Source organism: Cryptotermes secundus, unplaced genomic scaffold (assembly GCF_002891405.2).
Source record: "Cryptotermes secundus unplaced genomic scaffold, Csec_1.0 scaffold126, whole genome shotgun sequence".
Lineage (NCBI taxonomy): Eukaryota > Metazoa > Arthropoda > Insecta > Blattodea > Kalotermitidae > Cryptotermes > Cryptotermes secundus.
The window spans coordinates 36,199-52,468 of NW_019718617.1; the positions used below are offsets into that span (position 1 = coordinate 36,199).

General features: G+C 44.4%; 1 protein-coding gene across 5 annotated transcripts in view; it reads right to left on the reverse strand.

Annotated features, from left to right (window-relative positions):
• The window catches only part of LOC111861522 (rho GTPase-activating protein 12), a 61,613-nt gene that overhangs the window by 26,937 nt on the left and 18,406 nt on the right, over positions 1-16,270 (reverse strand). The window contains exon 1 of one of the 5 annotated variants that reach the window (XM_023846193.2): positions 1,804-4,455. The exons of 2 other annotated variants lie outside the window; for them this stretch is intronic. In XM_023846193.2, the coding sequence (XP_023701961.1) occupies positions 1,804-4,329 (2,526 nt within the window). In that variant the 5' untranslated portion in view covers positions 4,330-4,455. Of the gene's footprint in view, positions 1-1,803; positions 4,456-16,270 lie in introns of those variants that run through there. 2 more of the 5 variants (XM_023846176.2, XM_023846185.2) reach the window with 2 other exon arrangements.

The window sequence follows — 16,270 nt, forward strand, 5'->3', positions numbered from 1 at the left end:
ATCTATAACTAAAACAGAATGTAGACATGTGCACATCCAGTTGTGTGCTGAAACCCTACCAAAAAACAGAATACATAAGGATTATCACATCTGGTCCTGACCTGGGTATTATGTCCCTTAAAAGCAACCCAGACACCTTAGGGCTGAGCTGGAGAGCCCAGTCAGCAGGTGGCTATGAGATTGATGGGATTCAATTCCAGTGACGGACAGTGTTCTTCTCTTCACTAACACTTCCTTACCAGTTCTGGAATCCAGTGAGTACCAGGGGCTCATATGCAAAGTGTTAAACTGGTGAGTATACAATACTGTAATTTTGTCTGTGGTTCTGTATGGGTGTGAAACCTCATCTCTGACTTTAAAAGAGGAACAGAGACTGAGCATGCTTAAAAACAGGGTGCTGAGGAGAATATTTGGACCAAATAGAGATGAAGTGACAGGAGGTTGGAGAAAACTGCATAATGAGGAGCTTCATAACTTGTACTCTTCTCCAAGTATAATTAGAATGATCAGGTCAAGGAGGATGAGGTTGGTTGGGCATGTAGCACGAATGGAGGATAAAAGGAATGCATACAAGATATTGGCCAGAAAGAAGGAGACCACTAGGAAGACCAAGACATATGTGGGTAGAAAATATTAAAATGGATCTTAGAGAGACAGGATGGGAGGGAATGGATTGGACTGATCTGGATCAGGATAGGAACCAGTGGAGGGCTTTTGTGAACACGGTAATAAACCTTCAGGTTCCATAAAATGCTGGAAACTTCGTGAGTAGCTGCACATTTGGCAGCTTCCCAAGAAGGGCTCAGCTACATGAGTGAGTGAGTGAGTGAGAGCATGAAGATGACAACTCACATCCACTGGCACTGCCAGGACTTATTCCAAGGAAGCACCAAGAAAATTGGCTTCCAGACATGATTACATCATCCAGATACTTACAAGTCAGTCAAGAAAATTAAGGCTAATTTTGGTGATAAGTTGTTAAGATGCTTTTTTATTCAGGAGAGAATACTTTCTTAAATTATTTGAGTTCCTGGTTTTAACATTTGGTATGTTTCTTTCTTTTTCAAATGTTAATTTTTTTAAACACTTAAAATAGAGAGAAGCCTTGCTTGTCCCCCCCCCCACATTATTCATGCTTGCCTCCATCTAGTACTGAAGTTAAGAAAGTGTGAACTGCCCTTCCTCCTTTCCACCTTTATGACATGGTACTCAGGCACCTTTACCTTTGAATGAATGAATGAATGAATGAATTAACGGAGTAGGCCATATGGGCCTGCACACTGTGATCATCTGCGATTTTCTGGATGTCACTTTTTTTTTAATTCACTTAGTGGGGGGTGGAGTCCAGCTGGGTCCACTCAGCACGGCGGCCACTGATGGGCCTATTTTACCTGCCCCGGGTGATTATGATGATGGAGAATTTGGTGGAATGAAGATTCGCAAGGGAAACCAAAGTACTCAGAGAAAACCTGCCCCAGCACCACTTTGTCCACCACAAATCTCACTAGACCAGACCCGGGATCGAACCCAGGCCGCCGTGCTGGGAAGCCAGCGACTAACCGCTTGAGCTATGGTGCAGCCTAAGGATGTCACCTTTACTTCTGGTACGCTACTATAGAGAACATTTACTTTAATGCAATTGACGCAGTAAAGAGAGTATAAATCATGCAACATAAGCCAGCTTCTAAGCATTTGCCAAGTCAGATATCTGTAGGACTTGCAGAATCTAAATAGAACAATCATTTCAATAGCAGGAAAAGGGTTACACCTAGCTCAGTCAACAAAAGTGAGTATGTAGCCTACCTTGTCTGGCTGCAACATACAATCTGCATCCCACTCATCATCCAAATAAAAGAGGCCAGAATTCTGGAGTTCCTGTTTCCATGCAGCAATATCACTAGACGTGCTGCCTTTGCGGGTTTGCAACAAAATACCACTTTTATCACACATGGTTTCCGCTGAAACTGACTCACTTGGCAGTCTGTCCTCACAGGCAGATGAAACACTGTCAATTTGTTGCTCTGAGGGTGGAAATTCTGTTGAGGAAATGGGTCGAGTTCGCGTCAAAACAATGTTCAGATATTCACCACACTCGTCAGGTTTTCTAATTACTACGTCATCTGGTACAAAGGACTCAGAATTTTTGCCATCCAATGGTGGATGAGAACCGCCAGACACAACAGCTACATCTGTAGAGTCACAATCCGGAACACACTGATGTGCATGGCACGCATGACTGTACAAATTTCTGTCTTCATAATGAGAAGCCACCCTGACATTCCTCTTCTCTTTGGTACTTTCTGTAACGCGTTTCATTATTAATAGCTCCTGACAATCCAGCAAACTATTTTCATTATTACCTTTCTCCACTGACAATTCTGTATCATTTGAATGATTTGGACTCTCCAGACAGTTGTCAGATGCAGTATCAGAAACTTTAGTTTCATCTACAACTTTTTGTTCAGTAACATGTAATGTTTTTGATCTTTCCTTGTTCCTCTTCATCCGGGCTGGGGGCACAGGTGGTTTTGTGCCATCATCAAATATAGAATTAATGTCTGAAGTATAACGCCTGTGCACTTCTTGTAGTAATGCATGCGTCACATTATCAGAAGATGGAGAATTAATGAACACTTCATCCGACAGATCAGAACTCAAAGTAATGCTTCGGGCCTTATTTCTTTTGGAATTTATCTGGGCTGAACACTGCTGAGAAGTCTCTTCCGCCAAATCCTGTGCTTCTTGACATAGCTTCAAGAAGTCAGCATCAGGTTCCATTTCATGATCACCTGATATGTCACCTGTGGCAACCAGCAGGTTCTGGATGGTCAGTTCCAAATGATGGAGCACTTCCTCATACTTTTCACCACAAGGCGCTAACTCTTCATCACCATCACCAAAATACTCTGACGTGGGATGGCAGTTGACTGCTTTATCACAGTCACTGCCAGTGTTACTGATGCCTGTAAGAAGGTCATCATGAATACCAGACACATTCTGTGTTACATCCCATCCATAAATCTCAGCATTTACTTTCTTTATGTCTGTAACACTGAAAGCTGTTTCACCAACGCAGCTGTCTATCAGATGTGTGTCTGCATTGCGATCTGTCCTACACTGACATGTTTCTTCTCCCAATGAACAACAATTGCTGCATACATTCAAGGGGAACTCGCTACTGAATGTTCCACACCCACATACTGAACAACAAGTTTTCAATATACAGTCTACTCCACACTCAATGAAACTTGTAACAACAGGTTCACTTGTTTCGCAGGAACCCCATCCAGATTCCTCTACAGAATCTACATGTATACTGCTGCCTGGGTGTTCCAAAGCGTTATGACACAACTTCCTGATCACTCTCCCATTCCCTTCTAGGCCTACTCCACAATAGAGGGGATTTGCCTCCCACAGGATGCTGTTATATTTCAGCGCATGATTACAGCTGGGCGATTCACCTACTTCATGCTGATATACTTCCTGGTTATCTTCATCAGTGTGCACTATTCCATTTCCCAGTACAATACCACTGCAAATCTTGAATGATACATCATCACCATCACTGCCAGCACCGGCACGATCACATTTGTGACTCTGAATACTATCCCCTTGTGTCTGCTGTAACCCTGTAATGTCTTCTCTGGAAGTTGAATTTTCAGAACATTCACAATGGCAGTTCAGGATATCTTCGCCTTTCCTGAGATTCTCAGCACAAACTTCTTCCTTCTGAATCAGCAACCCTGGAATATCTTCTCTTGTGGCAGAATTTTCAGGGCACCAATGGCAAATCAAGCTTTCTTCAGTCTTGCCAGGACTCTCAACAGAAACTTCTTTCTTCTGAATCACCAAGCCTGGAATATCTTCACCTAGGGAAGAATTTTCAGAATATTCCTGTATGTCACAATGGCGAATTTGGGCTTCCTCCTTGCTGTGAATCTTAACATAAGCTTCCTCATAAATCAGCAACCCTGGAATGTCTTCCTTTGGAGTAGAGTTTTCTGCATTACTAGGATGCTCCTTCACCTCAGAATGACAGTTCTGTTTTATTTCGTCACTTTTTTTAAGGTTGAGTTTCTGAGATTCCTCTGTATGTAACTCACAACTGCTGTCAGCTACACTGTCATAGTCTAAATTCACACTCGAATTACACGGCACCTCATTAGAATCGCTGTAATGTCGCAATTCAAACAACCACACAGCAACGTCTATAGGGACAGGTTCGTTATGGGCGGGCAGATAAACAGGTAACCACATGCAGTGATGCTCTCGCAGGTGTTCCCTGAACGCGACGTTACTTATCGTCAACCTGGGCTGAGCGCTTTGCATTCTGTTATAGTGCTAGTTCTTATCTCTCAACAAACACACAGCATGCCACAAGCATCCTGTCGAAGTGTTCCTGTCCACTATCCGCCCATTTCCGTATACAGAAACGACAGTATATTTTAATATAAAAATTATATACCAAACGCACATGCTATTTCGTCCATTTTGTCTTTGAAGTGACCGCTGAAACGACACAGACACGACAACAATGGTTACCTTTCAAGGACAACATAAAACAAACTAATATGGAGCACAGATTGCATCCTACACTCCACCGAAACGGTCGCTCTAATAACAGCGTAAATGACTGAGGCGACTTGTAAGACGAGCGATGATGAATCGTATCACTCTTGTTCACGGAAAGAAATGAGATACAACCACAGGAAACGCGGCCTTTCCTCTATGAATCACAGTCTAAACATCTGGTGTCAGTTAAACCACGTCAGTTGCTGCCACAGATCGCGATGTTAAGATTATTGCTCAACTCTAATATCCGGTATCTTCAAAGATACCCCACACATCATTCAGTATACGTATTATCAACTTACTAGAATTCCAAAACATATACTGGATCTCCTGTTGCTACCTAGAACATTCACTGCAACAGTTACTAGGAGATAGATCCTAAATCTTGTAATAATGGTAAAACAGCTGACTTTAATATCAACACGATTAACGCATCACAATTATTTCGGCTCTTCCCCCTGGTTCCTTCTTCCCTTCTTACATTCTTTTCTTCTGTTTCCATCCATTGTAACGTCACAGACAATGCGAAATAAGATTTTGCCTTAAATTAAGGTACAACAGTCAATAGCTGCAATATAGAAACAAAACAAAACGGGCAACATAAACAGTCGACCTCTGTCCTGTGCAACAGCTTGCTCTACACTCCTCCTCTACTGAATAATTTCATGTTGTATTTCCTCTCTACCAACGATGAATTACGTTTGCGTTTGTACAGGCTGTTCTGCTTTAAGTGGGTGTGATGAATAAACGCTCCTCTTAGTTGCTGCGTAAGCGCGAATTCTTGAAGATGAAATAATTATGTTCACTTAGCTCGCGTATACATACGGAATACGTGGCTGGATAGCTGGATCAGTTCTTTGCTTTTGTTTCCAGGGATGCACCATTTCGTGCCCTTCGATAAAATGTATTCGTTTACATTCTTTGGTGTCGACATCGTGCTGCGCGCCATCCCTTAGCCTCGTGGACTACGCCAGGATTTTCGAAACGTCGACAAACCGGCTCTCAAAACACGGTGTCGAAACACAGAATCTGAGTAACAGCATATCATGCATCGTCTACACCACGAATCATTATTAACCGTTCTGAGGTGACGGAAAACTAGAAGACACTTTTATTTACTGGAGGGATCTCATGAATCAACGAACAGAAAGATACGAAGAAAGCAGTCTTCTGGGATTTGGCACCGTGTATATGTTGTGTTAACCGACATTTCGGAGGAACGTATCGCCCCCATCTTCAGNGATACGAATTGAATGGTTTTACTAATCTACAACTGATATTTTCAAAGTGCTGTTACAGCACTGTCTATATTACAAAACATACCTAAGAAACAATAAGATTTTAATTGTGGTCTAGTGGTCAGAGTTCCTGGCTACAGATCCTGGGGTCCCGGGTTCGATTCCCGGCCCTACTAGATTTCCTGAGAAGCAGTGGGTCTGGAACGGAGTCCACTCAGCCTCATGAGGATAACTGAGGAGCTATTTCAAGGAAATTGCGGCTCAGGTCTAGACAACCGAAATTAACGGCCGTCGGGATATGTTGCGCTGACCTCGTGACACCCTCTCTCCGCAAAAGTGAGCACTAACTTCGCGGACAAGCGGTGGTCGCTCCGTCGGTATAGTTCGCTTACGGACTACAGGCCATTGAGTTTTTTTTTTTCGTTTATCCCTATTTAACGACGCTTCCAACGGTGTCGAAAGCGAGACTGACTTGTGAAAAATTATATGGAAAGAAACGGTCCTGGCCTCATCTGAGGTAAAGTACAATCCTAGTATCTGTCCGGGGGAAAAAAAAAAGCAACAAATACTCTGAACATTCTATACCCGGGCTATTCATAATACGAAACAAGTATGCTTATCACTTAACAGCGATGTCTCGTGTCCTCATAAAAAGTCACCTGTCATTACTAATCCCGAATCCCGCAGTTATTGCTGACCCTGAATGCAATCTAAGTAATTATAACTGTACCAGTGGTGAGATATTCGGTTTATCACCACGTGCTTCGCCATCATCAGCTAACATTAAGAAACTGTTACCAATAAAATTCTCGTGGGTAAACCAAAAACCCTTCGAGGCAAGCAGGGCGCCTGCAGGCAAGCGGTTAGTGGTCATTGGTTTACACAAATCACCTTCACACCTACAGGACTTTGATATCAGAGCTCAGGTAAAAAAGTAAAGCTATCCCTGTAACAGGCCGTGAAGGCCCATAGGGTTGTGAGATGTTGAGGTTCCCATATTATCTAGACAATCGGCTCAAAGATGGCGGTAAGGTTGTCAGCCTTACGCGCCTGCCGCGCTTTACTCCCCAGGAAAATTATTTAATTAATTCCTGGTACTCATTTCTGTTAGAGACTGAGTCGACCCCTGGGCCATAATGTGGCCGAAAAGATTAGGTCAATTAAAAAAAATCCAATTACCTCATCGGGATTTGAACCCGCGACTTTCCAGCTTGTAACATAGTGCCTCAACCAACTAAGCTACCGCGTGCACCCCTCAGAGCTCAGGTAGGAACTGTAAAATAGGTCAACTCTAGTACAGGGGTGTATTAACCTTAGGGTTAATGTTTTATGACGACGGCGAATCCGCAGCAAAACATACCTTCTGTCAAAAGTTAAAATTTTGTCGATGATTTATATTTTAAGTCATCAACAAATAAAATAACCAAAAACATTGGGTAAGATTGAAGATGCAAGATTTAAGGTTCTAAAGGCGGATACTATGAACAAGCTTGGTCGACTTACTACGCAACCATAAACATGGAGACAGCATGTTCCTCTGAAACTTCGCGTGAACTTCTGTTGACGTCACATCCCAGTATACCGTACTCTTCAGTCTGCAAATTACTTTAGGTTTACGAATGCTTACATGGTAAACCATTAAATGACATCAGATCGGGGACCTACCAGCCACATCCGAATTTCTAAAGGGCTAATAAAGGAAACCAGCATGTATACCAGCAACCAAAGCAACAATAATGACAAAAATAAAAGAATGATAAGCTGTAACTTCTCTTTTATCAGCCATTCATATCACATTACATGGGCACAGCAAGTCTCTGTTCAGATTCCCGTGCCAGTTTCCTAGTATCTGGCTTAACAGAAGGAGCCAACAGTAAAAGGAACTGCTATTGACCACAAACGACTGCCAGGTTGCCGTATACGTCTCAAGAGTGAGAGGGGAGAGGGAGAGGGGTGGGGTGAATAATGCTGGGTAGTATCTAGTTTCTTAGATATTTTCATTATTACTTTTTCGACGAGCAAGCTAGTTATTATTACTCTCTCATTTATTTCATTTCAACATTTTCCTCCTTTAAAAACCCATGGATAGTGGCAACTGTCCTCCGTACAGAAACAAATAGGAAAGAGACCGTCACCTGCGTACTGAAATGTTCTATGGCTACCAACACGCGTACTGAAATTTTCTATGGCTACCGACACCAATTTGCGGAAACTGGGTCTGAAGTTAGGAAATTTACTTCCGTTTAGATGTGACTTCAAAAACGTACTGAAATCTCACACCTACACGTTGGGTAAACCTACGAAATATGGAGTGATCATACAATACGGAAAATCTGAGAGGTGCATTGTCTCATTTTTGACGAAAAGTGTAAAGAGAACAGTCCAAGTAATCATGTGAGAATAGCGGTGAAATTCTTTCTTCGCAATAGAAGTAAACAGATATTGTCTCTTGCGCATATCATGTACACACAATTTAATCCAACTTCCACTTGCGGAACAGAACACGGGATCTCAAAATCAAGATTGTGAAACTAAATGTAAAAAGAAAAACTGACATGCCACTTGAACGGTTTCCAAGCTGGCACATCCGGTGGAACCGCCTGCTGCACACATCTGCAGTAATGAAGTCAATTACTCTGAGGTCAAGGGGGCAAGCTGGTGCCATGCTGCTTATCTTCATACCATGAATACAGTACAGGGCATTGTTTGTGACGAGCGCATACTGTCAAGCGAGGGAATGACGAACAGCGGAAACAGGAATTTCTTTCATTGCCGCAGACTCTAGCATTTTAACGGATGTGTCCGTCCACTACTCACCATGACAGTTGATAATGTACAGTGAAGCTGCTCCCTCATCTAACTACTATGCAATGAAGAAGCTCAGCAGTGGAGAGAGACTCAAACATATGAACATTCCAGGCCTTGGTACGAGACCGTGTGTCGTTTCACATATCGGCCCCTTATTACCCAAGCAAGAAACGAGCTGTTATGCAGGGGGGTTGTGCGGCTCCAGTGTCAATTTGGAAGTGGTGGGGGAAAAATGCCCCTAACCCTTAATTAAAGTTGAACCACAGTCTTTCAACCCAACTACCTACTTTATCCATCAATAGCTGTGCAGTATAGTTAAGTTGCCCGTTTCATTACCACACCCCGAAAGCGTACTGTTAACGTGGATACGAAGCCTTGCGCTTTGTGAAACCTTGATCTTAGGAGGAAAGTGGTCAGCTTCAAGTTCCGGCCGCTGCTCCTACCGGGAATTGAACTCTGATCATTTAGATCTGTGGTTCCCAAAGTGGGCTGTACCGCCTCTGAGGGCGGTAGGATTACCTTGGGGTGCGCTAAAAGTCAAGGGAGCGACACGGAACGCTGGAACTGAGCAACCCAGAGGGCGCCGTTCTCGTATTTACGACTAAAGTGACCTCACACCAGACACTAAGAAACTGGTATCACTTCATCAAGTCCATCCCATCGCATTAAGAATTTACTAAAAGTGAAGTAGTTACTTATGCGGTATCTTATTTCATTGTTATTATCTTCCTTAATGGGTAGTGCAAACGGTTATTATGAAGAGTTTTTTTATAGAGTAGGGTAGGGGACACTGGAGATGCGTTTATGGAACCAAGTGGGCGGTGGCCCCAAAAAATTTCAGTCGCTCCGCTATACTGTCTCATCTAATAACTAGAACGAAAGCGTTGCCCTTTACCTACACATCGCACCTGGAATGAGAGTTCTGGAGAAAAACTCTAAGAACCAAGCTCAAGAATGAAATGGAGGTCAGTCATTAGAATTGAGGCTCACACTGATTTGCCCCTTCCGGACGACAAAGTAAAATATTCCTGCATGAAGTCGTCCCCTGGTCGCCCGGCTTACAGCTACTTTTAGACACCCGATAATTGGTGATAAACTCGACCCTTTTCCTAAGCCCCGCGTTTTGAACGCGTATACAAGACACGAACGAATGGCTCAGCGGATTTCACACCTCGACACGAAATGGAAGAGAATGATTAGCTTCACATATCCAACCGCTTTACCACCCTGCAAGGCTCGGTACGAATTGCACAGGAAGGTGATTCCCCAGAGGCGGTATGGATGTCATGACAAACGGAAAACTCTTGGCGGAAAATAGAACACAGTGGTTCGGACACTTACCGGAGATACCCCATGCTATCTGCCATAGAAAGCAGTACATAGGCTATTTAATGACACTGTTTAAATTATTTATCGTGGACTTAGGCAAGGGAATACATTAAAGTAGTATTAAGCGATCATGATCTATTTCAATAGACTGATATTCGCAATGAGTAAAAATACGGAGAACTGCCAAAATAGCGAGTGAACCGGGAGCGAATCGAACCAAGGAATTTCCGCATTCTACTGGTTTATGGCCAACAATTCCAGTTTCGAGTATAGTGTCAAAATTCTGCTTTAATGTTCTCGACAGCAACATAAAAATGTATCCGTATGTACCCATTCGGAAGGAAGAACCAATCGTAATGGCTACATTTTTTACATAAAAAAGAGCAAGAAGTAGATGAAATAGGCCTTCAATCGTGTTCACATATTACGAGCAGTAATAACTAATATAATGTCTACTGAAATTACAAAGGGATGTTGTTAAAAACAAACTTCTTATAAGACGTGTAAAGTTTTGAAAAAGCGGTTACGTCTCTATTTATAAAAAGCTCATGTAATATTTCAACTCCTCCTCGCCAGTTGCAACGGGTTCGTGGGAACGCCGATGGAGGCACCACTTAACGGCTTTATTATCATAGCTGCTTATGGGGGATACATGCGACGCAAATAACTACAGCAAAGACATTTGTATCAGTGGGCGCGGAGAATAAACAGGTACCTGGAAATGGTCCATACTGTTCTCATATACGAGTACATGACCAGCTTTACCTTGTGTCACACGGCTATATCGAAAGGAAGTGAACAAGCAAAGATGTGGAAAACCGTACAATGTCGCGCGGACCGTGTGAAGTGAGCGAATATGTTGTCCACCTGCTAGTTGTTGCGTGCACAGCTGTTTAAGAACCACTGCCCCGGCCCTACGTCCTTATGATCCTGGATGCCGAAGAGACAGAGACTGGCTGAAGTCCTATGCGAAAGTTCGTGAGTAGATGGCGCCGTAATAATGCAAGTTGAATCAAGTCACGTTTGCTCATAGGAGCGTTGTTCAGCCGTCGTATTGTACAAGAGCGCGACGAGCTGGCAACGACGGAAGAGTTCAAGACGACTGTGCACTGGTGTTCAACGGAATAGTAGTGAACAATAAATTGTCAAGGTCGTCATAAACTGTAAACAACCGCTCCATAACACTCATTGTCAGAAGCCGGATCCAGTTTTACAGGCAATCGTGGGGCAGATAAATAAATTGACAACACAACATATCAGCCTGCGAAAAATACTGAAAAGCGAAATGTGACATACAGAGCGAATTCGAGAGAACAATAACAGACAACACGGCCAAATGAAAGCAGTCATGGTGGTGGTTCGCCAGCAACACCCGAGGCTTCGTGAAGTCAGTATGAGTTGTGAGCGACACGACTCGACGCAGAAGCCACTCGACTCGCCGAAGAAGCTACCTAACGCGACGAACAGGCGACTCGACGCGACCTAGAAACCACACGTCTGGAACTGAAAACGCAGTTGGCAGTAGTAGCTTAATTGAGGTGCAAGGTAGGCGGGAACAACGTCCTGGACAAAATTTCACGGCCAGTTCGTGGCAGTAGCTGACCACAACTGTTGGGTAGCCCATGAGGCCACACATCTACTCGCCATTTTCCATGGACAAGCTACCTGAAACCTAAGAGTGCAACCCAGAATGACACACAAGGGTATCGTCGGAGCAGTGAACGGCCGCTTCGGAGACCACAATCTGGCGGCGGGTTACCGGTTGCAGCTCAAAGCCAGGGCCGTCCAGCAGTCAGATCACCGAGCCCTTGGTAGGTTACCCGAGGATTTCATTCAGAGGGAGGCAACCTATACCTTCGTCGATGAAGTGAAGGACCGGGACGTGAAGCAGCACCTTCTTATGGGCGGTGAGACGTGCCTCAGTGAAGCCCTTAACCAAGTCTCAAGCTAAAGTCTGCAAACGCGGCAACCCGACCACCGGCGAAGCTGTGAGAGATAAGAGGTGTTCCCATGTGAGAACTTGTGATCAACAGCCGACCGTCGCAGGACTGGACGACCCATACGCTGGTAATGTCAAGTAGTCGGTCACCTCAGAAGAGACTGTTGACGTCGTGTTGAGAAAAACTTCCTGAGAGCAATTTGACCGGGATTGGAGAAACGAGTAAGGGTCAACAAGAAGGCGCCAGCATCATCACCCTCACCCCTTCGTTTCACACCTAACATGATAGCCAAGAGGAACAACAGCCTACACACACCAAGGGCAGGATAGTGGACTGGCCCTGCCACGTGACCATCGCCATACTGGACAACACCACCGGCCCGCTCTACAGTAAACCGAGTCGGTCGTACGTTCTGCAGACAGGGTCAGGAGATATCAACCCTAGCTTGAATGAGGCGCTGGTGCAGCTGCCTCTCGGACGGAGCGCGCTACGCATCTCGGTGTTCATCCCTAAGATTCCAGACGAATTTGTCCCTGGTTTGCAAGACCTGCGAGCCTACGATGCGGTAGTGGATTTGAAACACCATCTGCTAAGAATGGGTGAAGAAGTTGTCATTATGGAGTCCTGGAACACGACCACGATTTATCCGCATGATGGCCAACGACAACGTAATACCTACTCGGAGAGGGACTGTCGTGACTGGACGGCTGCAAGGCCCCCTGGAGGCAGCTAATAGCCGAGCGGGATCAAGTCCAGAAACTCATCAAGGAGTGAACAAGGCCATGACGCTGGGTCTACCTCAACGAGACAGCTGCCAGGAGGGCTAAAAATTATTAAGGGCGGGTGCATACCACTGAAGATGCACTTTCTAGAAGACCCCAACCCGAAGCCTGCAATCATTTCAGAAAGTGGATGGCAGTTATGAACGCGGAATATGAGACTTATGACCACGACCGCCGCAGTTAGTTAGGACCGTGCTACCCTGAGAAGGCAGCAACTGGGTGACAACTACGTGAGGCAGAGTCTATGTAAAGTGGAGGATGAATAGCGTCCCGAGTGGTAGGATGCTGCTGACCACAGTGCAAAGGTTCCTGGGCCATGTGACTTTCCCTTATAGTTGAGACAGCAAGCCCGAGAGCCACTAAGAGTCAACCGACAGAAAGTCCAAGACAGCCCAGACAGTCCTACCCCGAAAGTAAAACAAGTGCTTGGATAACTCCAGAGAAGTTCTTCAAAACAACTGTCAACAAAAACTGCGGCATAGTCGTAATTCTGGAGACACGCGGGGATCGGTGGTGTTAATTATGCGACATCTGTGTAGCAAGTTGAGGCTCTCAAACCCGGAGCCGGGGCCTGATGCACCAGTATAACGTTAGTTCACCTTTTGAGAGGATTGTCATCGACATCGCCGGACCCTTTCCGGACACCCAGAGGGTAAATCGAAAACTCCTGATTTCCATGGCAAACGTCTACTTCACCAAATAGCCTCCCAACCACGATGAACAGTCGGTGACACCTTCTGCCGCTTCATAGTCCCAAGGGACCACGTGGCGATCCCCATGGAAGGGCTGCATGACATCCATTATTATGGCCGTCAAAGTGAACAGCGACAGGATAAAGACTCGCCATGACCACCCAGCAAACTCTCTTAGATTCCAGGAGGGAGGCCAGTTCTGGTTGTAACGCCGAATCCGGAGAAAGAGGAAGTTACCGAGGCTGCAGCCTTCCTGGGAAGGCCCCTACACGGTGATCACTAAGTTCAGCAATGTAGCATCCAGCGTCATCCAGGTGCGAAGATTATGGTGGCTCGCCTGGAGAGACTGATGCCGTATCTAGGGGATACTCGGGACAAGCTGACTTGAGGAGGGAGCAGTGTCATGTGAACCAAGTGCGGGGGGTTGGCTGGTCACATGCCAGAGGTTGCGCACGCCTCTGTTCGAGAACCACTGCAGCCTGCCCTGTGCCAGAATATACGCATGTAGAATTAGCGTGTCTCGTCAGTCTGCGCTTGGAAGCGGGGTCAAGCCTTCGTTTGTGGTAAAACTGCGTTACGAATTGGCAGCATCAAGGAAGTTCAAGAAGACAATGCAGTGGTGTTCATAGGAACAGCAGTGAACACGGACAAACTGATATCAAGATCTTAGCAAAATTTTAAACAGCTGCTCCAGAAAATTTGTAAAAAAATATATTTTCGATTCTGTTAAAGCAGCAACAAAACGGCCTAATAACCAATCAAACCAGGAGGGTATGGCCGAAGGAAGGCCAAGATTGGACGAGACGCTGTGAGAAACTACCCCACTTGCTGAGTTTGTGCGAGGAACTATTAGACTCGGGCAGATGTGTTTTATGTGGACAATTTTTATAGCAGTCCCGATCTTTTCCAGAGATTAGTTCAGAGGACAACAGATGCTGTTGGAACAGTGAGTATCACGCGCAAAGTTATACCAATGGATCTAAAAAAGGAACTGAAGAAAGGAGTAGTTAGTGCAAAGTGTGGGAAATTGGTGGCGTTGAAGTGGAAGGATAAGCGCGATGTCTCAGTGCTGACTACTAAACATTCAGACAAAATGCAACCCGAAAGGGTGGGTTAGAATTTGTAAATAAACCTATGTGTGTAATAGAGTATAATAAATATATGGGAGGAACTGAAGAACTTGAAAGATCAGCTACTAGAAACATTCTTGCTAGAAAGGAAAAGGCAAAAAGCGTGGTACAAGAAATTATTTAACCACTTAGTAGATACGGCAGTGTTGAATGATTACATTCTGTACTGCAAGGCTGGTAACAAGAAAGATCATCTGTTATTCAGAATAAACTTAGTGAATAAGATCATAGCAAAGTCCCATGGACAGAATTTAGAAAAGCGCAAAGGGAGCCCTTCAGATACCGACATGGAATGTACGAGATTGACGGGTCAGCATTTCATTCAAGAAAATCCCAAAGCCGAAATTTATAAAGTTGGAAGAAGAAGGTGTGTGGTGTGTACACAAAACGGAAAGAGAAAAGAAACCAAATACAGGTGTAAAAACTGCCCAGAGACACCGTCTCTCTGCCTAGACCCTTGTTTTGAGCAATACCACACCAAGGTCAACCACTACACACTGGATATGGAGAGCTGGGAAAAAGAAATAGCTTGACAAAATGTAAATAGACATTTATAATAATGAACTGTAAACAAATGTAAATATAATATAATTTTTTGAAATTTTTCAAATAGCGATTTCGTTATTTAAAAATATTTAGGTAAATGTCTGCACAAAACCTTCAATGCTTGTGAAAATAAAGCACCGGGACGGATTTAAATACCCCCGCATAAAAGCACGCTAGATGCATGTAACTGAGCGGATGCATATGGTGCGTCGCACACGCTTGAGGGGTTAATGATTAAATAAAAGACATTGAAATTTAATTAATAACGTTCAGAATCTGCCGGAAGAGTGGAATGTTACACCAAACAGGTCTAGTTTACACTGAAATAATGAACCCGACAGAGTAACATTACGTGCCAAGTGATGCACTACCTAGAGGAAATGTTTTCGGTAAAGGTTTCCTATAGAAACAAACATGAAACATGCCTAATCTCTATTTTTCTTCAACTTACAACAGAGCATCATAATGACAATTACCCAGTTTAGCAATAACCGATAGATAAAATATGGACCTTCAACAGTATTTACATAGCTACATAGTGACCTGGACAGTAACTTTGAGTCTCGTCTGATACATGAGGTATGCCTGGGACTGAGCAAGACGTTCATCACATTCACGCACCCGCAATTGGACACCATGGTCGTGCATTACATTAAAACGGTCGAGGCATACCTTTGAAAGGTCGCGGTATCGCACTGGAGCGATTCGGACGCAAGTTTGCCCACCTTCCTCCCTGCTTACAGGGCATCCACTCACGACCTAAGGGCTTGACCCCAGCTAACACAGTGTTCAGAAGAGAACACCGACTGCCCTGAAACCAGCTGTTTGGGGCACTTGCCGACAAGGAAAGACGCACAATCGATCATGCGGAAAATTTGGTGGACCACCTGCACAACATTCACAATTATGCCTGCAAACACCTGAAGCTGGCCAGTGACTGGATGAAAACTCGTTATTACTGGGCAACTGTGTGCTTGCTGCCTGCTTCATGCTGGTTTCTTACTTAGCTTTCTCTTCAACCCTGAAGATGGAGGTGATATATTCCTCCACAACATCAGCTGATTTCAGCAACCTATATAACATTATATCCCACAAGACAGAACCCTTCATAACAACTACTGTGAGATTCTCATATCCTAGAGGTCCTATGACAAATTCTTTCCACAGCCATGACAATTCCACCTAATTCTAAAAATAATTAATGGCTTGGAGGATCTCGGAATATGCTTATCA